Source organism: Arvicola amphibius, chromosome 3 (genome assembly GCF_903992535.2).
Source record: "Arvicola amphibius chromosome 3, mArvAmp1.2, whole genome shotgun sequence".
Classification (NCBI taxonomy): Eukaryota; Metazoa; Chordata; class Mammalia; order Rodentia; family Cricetidae; genus Arvicola; species Arvicola amphibius.
Genome location: NC_052049.1, coordinates 5,745,448 through 5,758,847, shown reverse-complemented (window position 1 = coordinate 5,758,847; position 13,400 = coordinate 5,745,448). Strand labels below are relative to the sequence as shown.

The 13,400-nt window shown below is 41.5% G+C and overlaps 1 protein-coding gene across 2 annotated transcripts in view; it reads right to left on the bottom strand.

The window, feature by feature from the left end:
* Window positions 1–13,400, bottom strand: part of LOC119808886 (zinc finger protein 420-like) — a 38,654-nt gene that overhangs the window by 10,022 nt on the left and 15,232 nt on the right. The window contains exons 1-2 of one of the 2 annotated variants that reach the window (XM_038321420.2): window positions 9,381–9,495; window positions 2,430–2,556 (exon numbers count right to left, since the gene is read on the bottom strand). The exons of the other annotated variant lie outside the window; for it this stretch is intronic. Coding sequence (XP_038177348.2) covers window positions 2,430–2,556; window positions 9,381–9,386 — 133 coding nt within the window. The 5' untranslated portion in view covers window positions 9,387–9,495. Of the gene's footprint in view, window positions 1–2,429; window positions 2,557–9,380; window positions 9,496–13,400 lie in introns of those variants that run through there. 2 annotated transcript variants of the gene reach the window in all.

Sequence of the window (13,400 nt, the reverse complement as noted above, 5' to 3'; positions counted from 1 at the left end):
AGGAACTACCGTGAAAAACAGCCCAAGTAAAGAAACAAGCCAATCAAATAATGGGCCCTGAAGCTGAACACAGATCTCAAAAGACATAAACCCAAAGCTGATATTTTTACAAGTGTCTGTCATCCTTAGTCATCAGGAAAATGAAGATTAAAACTACTTTGAGACTCCAACTCACCTGACCTGAAAAGGCTATCATTAAGAAGACAAAGGATGGGCAAATTTGGCAAGTATGTACAGAAAGAACATCTATAAATGTATTTTAATAAGTAAAACTTGCCTGAAAATCAAAGAGTAAAACAGCCCCACTGGTCAGCCTTACAGACCAGGCAGTGGTGACACACATGTTTAATACAATGTGCATGTAAACTGGTGCAGCCATTATGGAAATGAAGGTGGAGGATTCTCAAAAAGGTGAAGGTAAAACTTCCTAACTACCATGCAACCCAGCTACATCATTCTTAGACACATACTCGAAAGGTTCCGTCTCCTACTTCAGAGATACTTCCATGTCCATGGTCATTGCTGCTCCGTTCACAACAGCTAGGAAACTGAAGCAGCTTATGTATCCAAAGAATGATGAGCAGATAGTGAAAATGTGTTCTATACGCACAGTAGGATTTCATTCGGATAGAGAGAGACATGAAATTGTGCAGTTTGCAGGTAAATGGTGAGTGAGGTAAATGAGAGCCAGAAAGACAAATGTCAAACATATCCTCTCATGTATGGATCTTAGCTGTGGATTTCAGATTTCTGTTTCCTTTGGAGTATAGCAGACTAGAAGGTAGAGAAGGGCCACTGAAGAGGGCGTGCCTGCACAGAAGGTGGTGGTACAACATGATGATACGAGAGTAGAGTCAGGAATTACTGGGGTGGGGATATTCAAGTGGAGATGGATATGCATGGGGGGAAGGCCAGTACCTAGGGAAGAAGATTAGCTAAAAGTACGCATGAGAAAGCCACACAGAAGGCTATTACTCTGTAAACTACTGTAAATTATAATTTAAAGCCTCAAGGAATGTACCCGGAGTGGGTAGATACTACTGCTCTCAAAAGATATAGTGCATTTTCTTTAAGTTCCATTACAGGGGTAGAATGCCTTTCATGAATTTTTGCTCAGGGTGTGCCAGAGACCACCAAAGCATTGTGAACTTGTTCCATTCCTCTTGGTTGCCCAAAAGACTAGACCGAAAGACCAATTACTGAAGACAGCACACACTCCAGTCGCAGAACAAAGATACTCCAAATTTTAACAGAGCTGGAAGCTTTCTTCTGGCTGGCCAGCCTTCACAGGATGGGAGGTGATGTGAAGGCTTTGTGGACAGAAAAGTCAGCATCTGTGAGCCCTGAAAACTGTAATATTGCTGTGGAATATTTCTTTACACTGTGCAAAAGTGTGTCCTTGTGACTGCTTTAATAAAGAGCTGAATGGTCATTATCATTAGCTAGGTAGGAAGAGGTCAGGTGGGACTTCTGGCGACAGAGAGAGAGTTCTAGAAAGAAGAAGGTGGAGGGGCCAGGAGACACAGAGCAAGCAGGATGGGCAGTACAGATGAGGTAATAAAGGCAGAAAGTAAATGAATAGAAATGGGTTAATTAAGTTATAAGAGCTAGTTAGAAACAAGCATGAGCTATCGGTCAAGCTTTCATATTTAATAAGAAATCTCTATGTCATTATTGAGGAGCTGACTGTCCCTACCAAAACATCTGCCTACATAGTATCCACCTCCTGAGCAAGATGTGTCCAGTGGCAGAAATGGGGCACAACTATTGTGTGTAAGTAATCACTTATGCCTGGTACTGCAAAGCTAGCTAAATGCTGTGCTGCAGAGGCCCTAGGCCCCTACAGCTGCTGTTTTACTATATGCACATCATGTCCAACTGACTCCTAAATATTTGTGTTTATACGCATACATTAGTGCTGCCCTCAACGTTAATTGGAGCAGTTGTAGTAGCTTGCAGTTGGTAGTAGCTGATGCAGAGACTCATAACTGGCCAAAGCACTACTATGAATAGCTGACTGCTGAGTTTTAACTCTAAGTGGGCATCTGCAGCAATGCTTCTAAGGCTCAGGAAATTTCACGGGAGGGACATTGGAAAAATAAAGAGTTAAGGGAATTGGAACGAGAACTATTGAGAACTGAATTCTAGACAATACATGGCTGTTGTACACATAAATTCAAAGCAGCGATGATAACTTGCACAAGATCTTCATCAGAGAGCATGCATCAACAGGGGTCAGAGGAAAGGGTCAGAGGATAAGGGTGGGTATAGTCAATGTACATTGCATGCGTAAAATTGTGAAATAACTGTTATCATGCAAAATATGAAACTCATTGTTGGAAAGCACAAGTTCCCATGAGCTATTCTACAAATGGAGGAAGTCACATGTTTACAGAGAATTAGGAATTCACTCTGGAAGTGATCCTCACCCAGGAACACAAGGTGGCTGTAGTTCTCCAACATCACGTCCCTGTAGAGATTCCACTGAGCAAGGTCCAGACATTCACACTCCTCTGCAGAGAAATCAATGGCCACATCCTTGAAGGAGAGCGGTCCCTGAAATGAAAATAAATTAACACTATATGTTAATTTAGTTAAGTAGTATAATTGGGAGCTTAATATCAATACATAAATAAAAGGTGACTGGAAACGTATATTTTTAATTTTACATAAAATGAAAGAGTAGTAGTATAAGCAAATGAGGAACTTTTACATAATCTTATACATTGTCCATCTTCCTGGGATGGCATATGCCCTAACAAGCCCATATGGATATTATGTTCCATGATATACAGAACAGGACAGAAATACAATACATGCTTCACACTCTACGTTTCTCGTAGGGGAGAGTTACACTGAGTTACAGCCACACTTCTCAACTGCTACACGTGAAATGAAGTGAACAGCAGATCCTGGTGCGGCAGCTCCAGGGAAGGGCTGAGCCTCTGACAATGCACCCACGTCAGTACCGAGGTGAATGACAACACACCAAAGGACACTTGAGCATCCAAGGGGACAAGAAAAAGGGAAGAATTCATAGGTATAAAGGAGCTGGAGGACATTTAACAAATTTATACATTTGAAAAATAAAAGTACAATGCTTTTTAAATAGTTTAAATACATTAAGTATCATTTTAAAGTTTTATTTCATTTTTCTCCCCCCACTTCTCACCCTGCTGTATTTAGACAAATATCTGTGTATTTGCTAGGGAGATGTGGAAAGGCTCAATGAGTGCTCTGTACAGGCATCTGTGCAATCCTCAGGGCTAGCAAAGCTTCTAACTCCCATTATAAAGAGACCCCAAGGTTAAACAGAAGTTCAGTTAGACCCAGACACATGGAATCTGCATTACTTTTCATGCATTTAATATTAGTACCCTGTCTGATATATGACTAGCAAAGATTTTTCCCCACTCTGTAGGCTGTCTCTTCACTCTAGTTAAGACATTTAATTACATATATCACAATTGTCTATTCAAGGGAATATTTCCTGTGCTATTCTATGTGTGAAATATTTTTCTCCATAGTAAGTGTTAAAGACACTGTCTTTTTTTCCAGTATATATTTTTGATAGCTTTGTCAAAAATTACCTTAAACCCTCAGCAGAAATATGGGGCTGTGACCAAGAACTGCCAGTCCTATGAGACAAACAGCAACAGGTTGGAACACCCATTTTCCCAGCACCCAGCCCAATTCACAGCATGTGGGACAAAGTGGAACGGAGCTGGGGAGAAGCACAGTGGGGGCTATAGGTTCTTATCACTGCCCCACCAAATGATATCAGTCACCCCAAGCTTCCCAACTCACTTAAGAATGCTCAGTCCTACACAGTTCCTATTTCCAGTGCCTATGTGATCCATCTCCTCTCCATCTTTTCCACAGCAACAAAACGACTACTGCCAAAGTCTTCGTGGTTTTCCTGGATAAGGTGATGCCAGAATAACCAGTTCTTAGCCAGAGCTCCCTACACAGAGGGCACATGACCCTTGCAAGAGAAGACTGAATTTTCAATAAGGTTGCACTGATTTATAATTACACATGAGACGATGGTATTCACAAATGAAAATAGTTGGAATAATTAATAGCAATAGGTTAGTCATACACATATCTTTAAGAAAAGAACATGGGCTTCACTGAATTAACTTTAAGTCTGATGCATTTACTAAGATTCACTACTTCAGCAATCCTTGATCGTGGGCAGGGCTTCAGTACAAAATATTAGATTTAGACAATTTTCCATATTTGATTAAGGGTACTTGATTAAGTTGGCTGCATCTGCCTTGTCCTTCTGTATTAGCAGGGATGTATTAAGAAGTCATCCTGTGTTACAGTGGTCTAAACTCAGACCACACAGAATTCTACTTGTTTAAAAAAAAATCAGCAGCTGGGTGGTGGTGGCGCACACCTTTAATCCCAGCACTTGGGAGGCAGAGGCAGATCAATTTCTGTGAGTTCAGGACAGGCTCTAAGGCTACAGAAAAACCTAGTCTCGAAAAAAAAAATCAGCAATAGCTCTCACACCTTTGTGATATCCTAGTCCAATATCAAGGCCATCACTGTGGGTGCAAGCACCAGAGTTTGTCTGCTTAGAAAATCGAGGTCAATAATTGATGTGAGGACATCTCAAACTTGCTAATACTGGCTTAAATCATTCAGGTTACAGTTTTTTCTCCAAAGTCACTTCAATCAAAAATTTTTCTACAAAAAAATATGATTATTAATTCTAGAAGGTAAGAGATGATTTATAGTAGATTAAAGAGTTAGAACTTCAAATGGGCTTCTTGTTTTATTGTTTTTTCCCAACCTCTTCACAGTGAGGTCGCTGATTGGGGCACTAAAAGGTCCATCGCACCTATGTGGAGAAAGAGTCTGAAGACCTACGGATCACAGCTCTTTCCAATCACAAATCCAACCGAGAAGAGAGAATCCCAAACATTTCTCTATCAAAAACGCTGAGTGATTCAATAACTGCCCGTCTGAGGTAACAAAGCAGCAACAGGTCAAAACATCCAGGTTCCCGGCTCCCAGACCACAGCTGGGCCTTATGGAGGCATTTTCTCAATGGAGGTTCCTCGGTAACCCTTGAGTTCTAGCTTGAGAGCCGCCAAAATGCTGCATAGGGCTATTGTAAAGATACTCCTTTGAGAAGTCCACCCCATGCTTTCTGAGGTGACTTATTCCTTCCCTGACGGCCCAACTCTGTTTTTAATAAATTCCCACTCCGCTTCCAGGAATTCTTTTCCACAGCAAAATCAAAGAATCAACTTCGAGCGGAGGTCCCCAACAGATTAAGGGAAGTCATCAGGTGGCTGGCAGCAGTTTTGGGTTGTGTTATCCACCACCACTTGGGTGAAACAAGTTCTACTTCTTATCACTAAGTAGAATGATCATAAATACCCTGGACATCAGTGAATACTGTTAGCTAAAGACAATCAGCACTATGCTTAACTACTTACAAAGTCAAAATGTAAGCAATATTTTCTTACTATATATTTCTGACCTTAACATCCCACTTCATGCTTTTATGCCTATTAGATAACTTTCTTCTCAATAATTAGTATTAGTATCTGATTATGGGGGAACTTTAGAAATACAACAGTAAAGACACCAACAAGACACACACATCATAAATCTAACATGGCACCACAACTTCATCAATGATGTTGAGCGATGATGGAATATTTCGGATTTAATATCAACAACAAAAATGCTAAGCTCCTCTCACTCATAATTACTTATAAATTCGCTGGGCGGTGGTGGCGCACGCCTTTAATCCCAGCACTTGGGAGGCAGAGGCAGGTGGATCTCTGTGAGTTTGAGGCCAGCCTGGGCTACAAGAGCTAGTTCCAGGACAGGCTCCAAAGCTACAGAGAAATCTTGTCTCAAAAAACCAAAATAATAATAATAATAATAATAACAATAATGATTACTTATAAATTCACACACACAACCCTCCAAATTTTCTTCCTACACCCAGGGGAATTTTGCCACTTCCTAAACTAATTAGAGAAGCAATTAGGTCCTGTCTTAACAATAAGTTATGTTTTAAGGATAAGTCACAAAGAAAGAACAAAGTGACAGCTGACCATCTTTACAGGGCACAGAGGAGTAAAATACAGGACAGAAAAGTGAGCAAGGTGCCCCACACCAGTAATGCCAGCATACAGGAGTCAGGAGAAACAGAAGTTAAAGTCAATGTCAGCTACATAGCAAGTTGAAGGACAACCTGAACTACACAAGAATCTGTCTCAAAAACCCAAAACAAAGCATAAAAGGTAAGTCAGTCAAAATTGACTTACCTACCTGAGGAGCTGCTGGAGTTGATGGCCACTGTAAAAGATTCTCATTTTTCCTTGGAGGTGTGGTCAGTGAGTGCTCATGATCTAGAGGATGTCCCTACACCATGCACACTAGAGCAACACTAAGTGAACTCAGTGGGTTTTAAAAAAAATAAACAAAACCCACCAGGACAAGAAACTGGGGCAGGAATATTTTGGGAGATGCCTGGAACTGTTGGGGTGGGGGGAGATTTAACCAAATGCACTGAATACATATATGAAATTCACAGATTAGATAAATATTATTTTTAAAAAGACTTGAACACAATAGATTACATAATATCTGATATAATGGATTTCCAACCAGTCAATAGGATCCAGGATTGTAGATCTACCTAATATCTCAACTGAATTGAAACAGTCTGGAAAGTAACAGAGCTTCACCAGTAACTGAAGTCATTGTGACCAGGATTGTGTGAAGGAAACCTAAGTGAAACAGGAAAACTGGGAGCAAGCAGACAACTGGAATGGGGGCTGGGAAAAGCGAATGCAGAAGCATATCCAAAGGGAAGAAAAAGGAAAGCCACCATCTGCGCTGGGACACTCATCAGAAGCATAAGTGGTCAGGATGCTGAGGGAACATGGAAAGTCCCAGCAATGTGGTCAAAACGATAAAGTGAACAGCATGAAAGGTCAGACGGGGAAAACCAGACGCAACAACAGACATTCTGCATGAAATCTCCTTTGCCGCTTTCTTCTTTAGTTTAAGACAAGGCCTCCGAATGCTGCCCAGGTAGGCCTGGAACTCACTACATAACCCTGCATGATGTCAAATGCCTGGTAACCCTCTGGCCTTACTTTCCCAAATGACTGGATAATAGGCATAACTCTGAGTAGACCTGGGCAAATCTGTACCTGTGCCTAAGGTTTTAACAAAACATTTCAAAGTATGAAAAGTAGAAATAAAGCTATAATGTAAGAATATGATATAGAAAATATTCTATAGCTATGCAAGGTTTGAATCTTAAGCTAATTCCACAAGAGCACAGAGCAATAAGGTTAAAATTCAATCACAGTTTTATCAAGTAAAAGCATGTAATGATCAATACTGCCAAGTCAATGGGCTCCAGCATGTCGGAGTATGCCTTTGACGGAGTTTCTAGATGGCACTAATCGAGGTGGAAGACCCAAGGGAAATGAAGGGAGCCCCGTCCCATGGGCGCAGCTGAGAAAGCAAGAGCAGCGGCGTCCATCTCTCTTTGGTTCCTGACTGCAGATACAATGTGAGCAGCTGTCTCACTTCCGTGCCACCATGACTTTCCAACCAGGATGGACTGGACCCCAAACTTTAAGGAAAAGTAAGCAAAAGTGATTCCTTTCTTACTGAAATTGCTTTGTGAGGTAGTCTGTCACAGCCACCAGAAAAGTGATTCAAAAGGTAGTGGTTATTTATATAATCGCTAAAGATAATATTTTTCAAAAAATTTTGAATGTCCGTGTGTGTGTGTGTGTGTGTGTGTGTGTGTGTGTGTGTATAACCTCAAAAGCCTACAGCTGTGCACACACTCACTCCCAAACCCCTCAATCATTCATTGGGAGCAACTTCTATCACTGTAGTCTATATTACTGGCAAGTGCCCCAGCAGGAAAATGAGTCCATTTTTAAAAAATATTTATTTTTAATTGTGCATGAGTACAGTGCTCACAGAAGCCAGAGGCACTAGATCCCCTGGCGCTGGACTTAGAGTTGGCAACTGTCCACGCTGGATGCTAGGAACTGAACCCAGGTTCTCTGCAAGAGCAGCAGCCATGCTTAACTGCCCTGACATCTCTTCAGTGGACAAGAACTAATTTCATCTTTTTTAAAAAAGTTTTATTTATTTTTCCATTATGTGTATAGATGTTGAGTGTATGCATGTACAGGTCACATATGTGTCAAAGTGTCAAAGTGAATGTTGGATCTCTTCCAGGGATGAGTTTCTGATAGGTCATACAATCCTAAGCAATCAAACCTAAAGACATACAAGCAACACCAAGTGGACTTGTCAGGCTGTGCTTGTGCATACGTGTGTGTGTGTGTGTGTGTGTGTGTATGTGTGTTTAAAACAATAACAATAATTAAAAAGAGGTCATAGATTTAAGAGAAAGTGGAGGAAACAGTAGAAATTGAAGGGGAGAAGAAGAAATAGAAATAATGTAAATACAGTAATCACATATGGAATCCTAAAAGAATTTTTAATTAGAATAATGGATAGGAACTAACATCCTGTTTTAATCTCATTTCCAGTTGATGCGATAAAATAGCCTCCCCCCCCCCACCAAAAAAAATCCTAGAGGTAAAAAGCTCAGAGTTCTGGACTAGAGCCCATCACTGCCAAGATGTCAAGGCACTAATAACTTGAAGCAGCTAGTCACATCAATAGAAGAATAGGGACAGAAAGAATGTACACACGCTTCCTTCTTCAGTTATACAGTCCAGGACCCAAAGTCAGGGAACGGTGAGGTTCACCGTGGGGCGGGGTCACCCCACATCAATTAATTAAGGCAATCCCCAAGGGTAACCTGAGCTAGACAACTTATTGAGAATCTCTTCCCTGTGACGCTAGATTGTGTCAGGTTGACAAAACGAACCAACCATCACACCAATAGCCCCCAGAGAAAACTCTAACAGGCTATGAGCACAGGAGGGCCCAGAGATTCCACTCACTCCACACAGGCCAAGAACTTCACAAGAACAGCAGCCATCAAGACGGTGTTTCTTGGAAATGGCAAGCTCCTCAGGGACAAACTGTCATCAGATGCACCCTGCAGGGGCGATGCTACACCTGTCACCTTTCTCCACTCCTGGGCTACCAAGCCAGCTCCCTGTCCCAGAAGTGCAGGGCAGACTAAAGCAGCCGCATCCTAACGGACGCTCCCTGCACCACCCCCCAGGACACTCTCCCCAGCGCTAACCTGTACCCAGAGGCAATGGCCCAGCCTAAGTGGCAGAGCACCTCCCACTCAGCTCTTCCCTCCTCCCACCAACGACCGGAGTGCTCCCTCCAACCCGGACCCGCCCACCCCGCACCGTCCCTCCGGTTGCGCTACATCCTGGACCAACCTCCATGTCAGAGATGCTACCAGAGCGCCAACAGGGCCCGAGACACTGGACCAACTTTGGAGAAGCCGGCCGAGAGCAGAGACGCACAGGCGCAGAAGGAACGCGGAAGCGCCCTTCCCAGGGTCCCTGTTTGTGACGTCGCCGCGGGCGAGACTACATTTCCCACAATTCAGTGCGAGAGAGTTTCCGGAAGCGCAGAAAGGTGTTTTATAAAGTTTCTGGCTTAGTGCAGTCTATTTGCACAAGAGGGTCGGTAGAAACAAGTATTGTCTACACGTGGACAGCCACGGGGAGTCAGGCTGCCGCTTATAAAATCTCCGGTTCTCAAAATGAGCTGTTTGAATGTGAGTCGAACCTTTGACAGCAATGACTATTAACGTTACTGTTTACTTTGTTCCGTATGTTGTGATTTAAAACTCGCCTGCTACAGAATGTTTTAAACGTTGAACATTCTTCCCAGGTTCTGTATACAGATGCTCAGATCGGGATAAGATGGCCATTCGCAGTGGGGAAGCTGGAATAGGGAGGCCATCCAGCAAGAAGAGTTCAGAGAAGAATCCCCTACAGTTTTATCAGATTAATAGAAGCTCTAGGCCTGATTTAAGGTTGTAATTTGGGAAGTCGATTCTATCACACTGCCCTACCCAAGTGCTATTGCATAGGTATTTAGCAATTGAAATGTAGATAGATAGATACAAGGCTGAGCCCAGGTTCAGGGCATCTGCCATCTGAATAGAAGTGTTGAGATCAGTCTGTGCCCTTCTCAACGTTATTCCATGTTGTTTAAAAGGTTTTTCAGGCTATGCCTTTCCCTGAGAGAATTCATCTTGAGGGCGGAGGATGATGCACCCCTAGTGGACAAGTGACGTCTGTCTGGTAGGATTTCCCACCACATTAGGCTTGATCTAGTATGTTCGATTCCAATCTTTTTCCTGACCCTGGCATTGCTCCTCAGAAAGTGTTCTGAAAATCGAGGGTATCTGCTTTGACCTTCTCTCACTACCCCCAACACAGGATGGAGAAGCAATTATACCCTGAATACAAAGGCTTCAGAATTGTTGTTCCTGGGAATACAAACTGAACTAGATGTTGATCCAGAACACTCTCTTCCTAGGGCAGGATGATGATGAATAGTCAGGCTGCCATGGTCATTTGGGAGGGACCATTCCATTTCTATCAGGGTTTGGACCACAGATGTTGAATATCCTGCCCAGAATCCCCAGTGGAATAATAACCTCAAGACCCATCAGGAATATATGAGTCATGTGGGGATCTTATTAGCAGAGGAATCAGAACCAGAAACCAAACTATGAATAAGGTCTTTAATATTCAACAGAGGAAGAAGGAAGATCTGACCAACTTCTTGAAAAGGTTAAAGGATCAAATGACAAAATATTCAAATGACAAAATCGAACATGGAAGACTCCCTAAGTCAAAAAATGTAAAAATATTTCATGACTTATAGCTCTTTAGACACCTCTAAAAAGCAGCAAAAATTGAAAACTAGATAGACAAAGCAACGGAGGAATTACTTGTGAAGTTCAGAAAGTGGTTGTAAGAAGGGATGGAGAAACTCCAATGGCAGTGGCCACAGAAATAAAAAAGGTCACAACTTAGAAATTCACAAGGAAGCACAAAAGTCTCTAAATAAAGCAACATCTACTATAAAAAGCATTGTTGGAAGTAACACAATGTCCGACCTCGATGTACATTACACAGCCACAGTGAAAACTGAAAGCCATATCACTAAACAGACTGAAATAAAATTAACATCTAGGCCTGGGCAGTGGAGGTGCCCACCTTTAATCACAGCACTTCGGAGGCAAAGGCAGATGGATCAGAGTGTGCAGCCAGCCTGGTCTACAGAAGACAGCCAGAACTACATAAACCCTGTCTCATAAAACACCAAACACACACGGGGGAGGGGGGTGTATGCATTTCTGTGATCAAGAAACAATCCAAGTGGTAACAGCCCCAGGTTTTGGCAAAACTAATATATACTAAAGAAAATGCTATTTTAAAAAAATTATTCTTCCTGTATGTATGCCTGCACACTAGAAGAGGGCATCAGATATCACTACAGATGGTTGTCAGCCACCATGTGATTGTTGGGAATTGAACTCAGGACCTCTGGAAGAGCTGCTAGTGACATTAACCACTGAGCCATCTTTCAAGCCCCCAAAAACCTTTTTAAATAAATGATGTGGAAAACCTGGATTCCATATAAAGGAGAATACAAGTAGATCCACATCTCTAAACCTGTTGAGAAAAATCAAAGTTCAACAATTTTAAATTTCTAAGTTAACAGATAGGTAACCAGATTCCAGTAACATAGGAAATCACTGGAACTGACAGATGTGATCACAAGAAATTAAGAAGCTTCTGCCAAGCAAAGGAAACAGTAGAAACACCGGAGAGAGGAAAAGATGAAAGAATGGGAACAATTGTTGGCCAACTATATCAGACAGAAGTTTAATATCGAGGATATTATGAAGTACTACAAAAGAATTCCTAAGAAAAAGCAAATCACGAATTTTAAAAAGTGGGCAAACGTTCTCAAGAGACCATTCTTCAAATGTGAAAAGCAAACAGATAATGTGAAAAGGTGTTCATGGTCTTTGTATCTGGAAATTCAAACTAAAGGTGCTTGCATAAAAGCAAGTCTGGTCTTACACATTGGAAATCCCAGCATTTAGGTACTTGAGGCAGGACCATCGGAGGTCTGAGGTCATCCTTAGGTACACAGCAAGTTTGAAACAAGTTCGGTATATGTGGTACCTCACTCAAAAAGAAAGCAATGGAAACTGAAAACACAGGAAGTATATGCTTTAAGCCAAACTCTACAGTGAAGAATGCTACAAAGGCAGTGTTCTTCACACAAAGAAAAACACCATCGGTGGAGAATTCTAGACTGCAAAGGGTAAATGAGGATTAGGGAAGAGAGAAAAGAATCTAATTTGGGGCTTCTAGAGAGGCTTCACTCATGAGTTTTTCCCTACTGATTACCTGATAGAAATAGCTGAAATCTATGCAATGTGTAGTAGGAGTATGTGCGTTCAAATTGTTCTAGAATTCGATGATGAATGTTTGTCCGAAATGTATCCCTCAATGGTTAATTCAGATGATAGTGTTGTCAAACGACATATCAAAACTATCAAATAATTTGGTTCAAAATTGGACATATATATTTCTCCAAATAAGACACACCAATGTCTAATTCATATGGAAAGCACTCAGTATCACTACAAGATACTGACAGCTCATAACTTGTGATCCATAACACAGTAGCCTGAAGGACCACAGCTATTCTTACCATAAAAATCATAAATTATTGAGGCACTATATCTGCAAATTCCATTTATATAATTAACAAATATATCATTCTACAGCATACACAACTATGGTTACTTTGGGTCAGCTAGGAACAGGCACTTAAAATGAAGACAGCCATGAGTACCTTAAAAAAAATACCCTTACAATAGAGAAAATGAGAAATGAAAATTTCTCAGAAATGAAAATTTCCGATAAGATGAAGTTGAGTGGGGGGAAGAGAAAATAAGCAAGAGTCGTAGTATTGGCTATAAAGGACAATGGCTGTGTTAAACATGTAGCTGGGAGTTAAAATGAACAACCAAAGAATAAGATACCAGGAAATGGAACGTGCTCTCCAGAAGCTCAGTGCCCGCTCTGAAGAGACAGCACAGTTTTCATACCATCAGTTTTTTCAAAAAACCAAGAATGCCATTCTGAGTTGTTCTGCTTGCTACTTACTTCTGTTGTTTCTAACAATAACATATATGAAGCTTTCCCAGTGTCCACCTCAACATAGTATCTCAATAAACATCAACTACTAAGCTGTATCTTACCAAAATGAAGAGGAATATGTTTAAAAATAAGATGTAATAATAAATGAATGTGTATCTTAGTATAGTCACTTAGTATCGTAATTTAAAGGCTGCCGCTATCTCGGTGGAGACCTCCAATTGCCGTGCACCGTGTCCCCGTGTCTGCGCTCCGTGC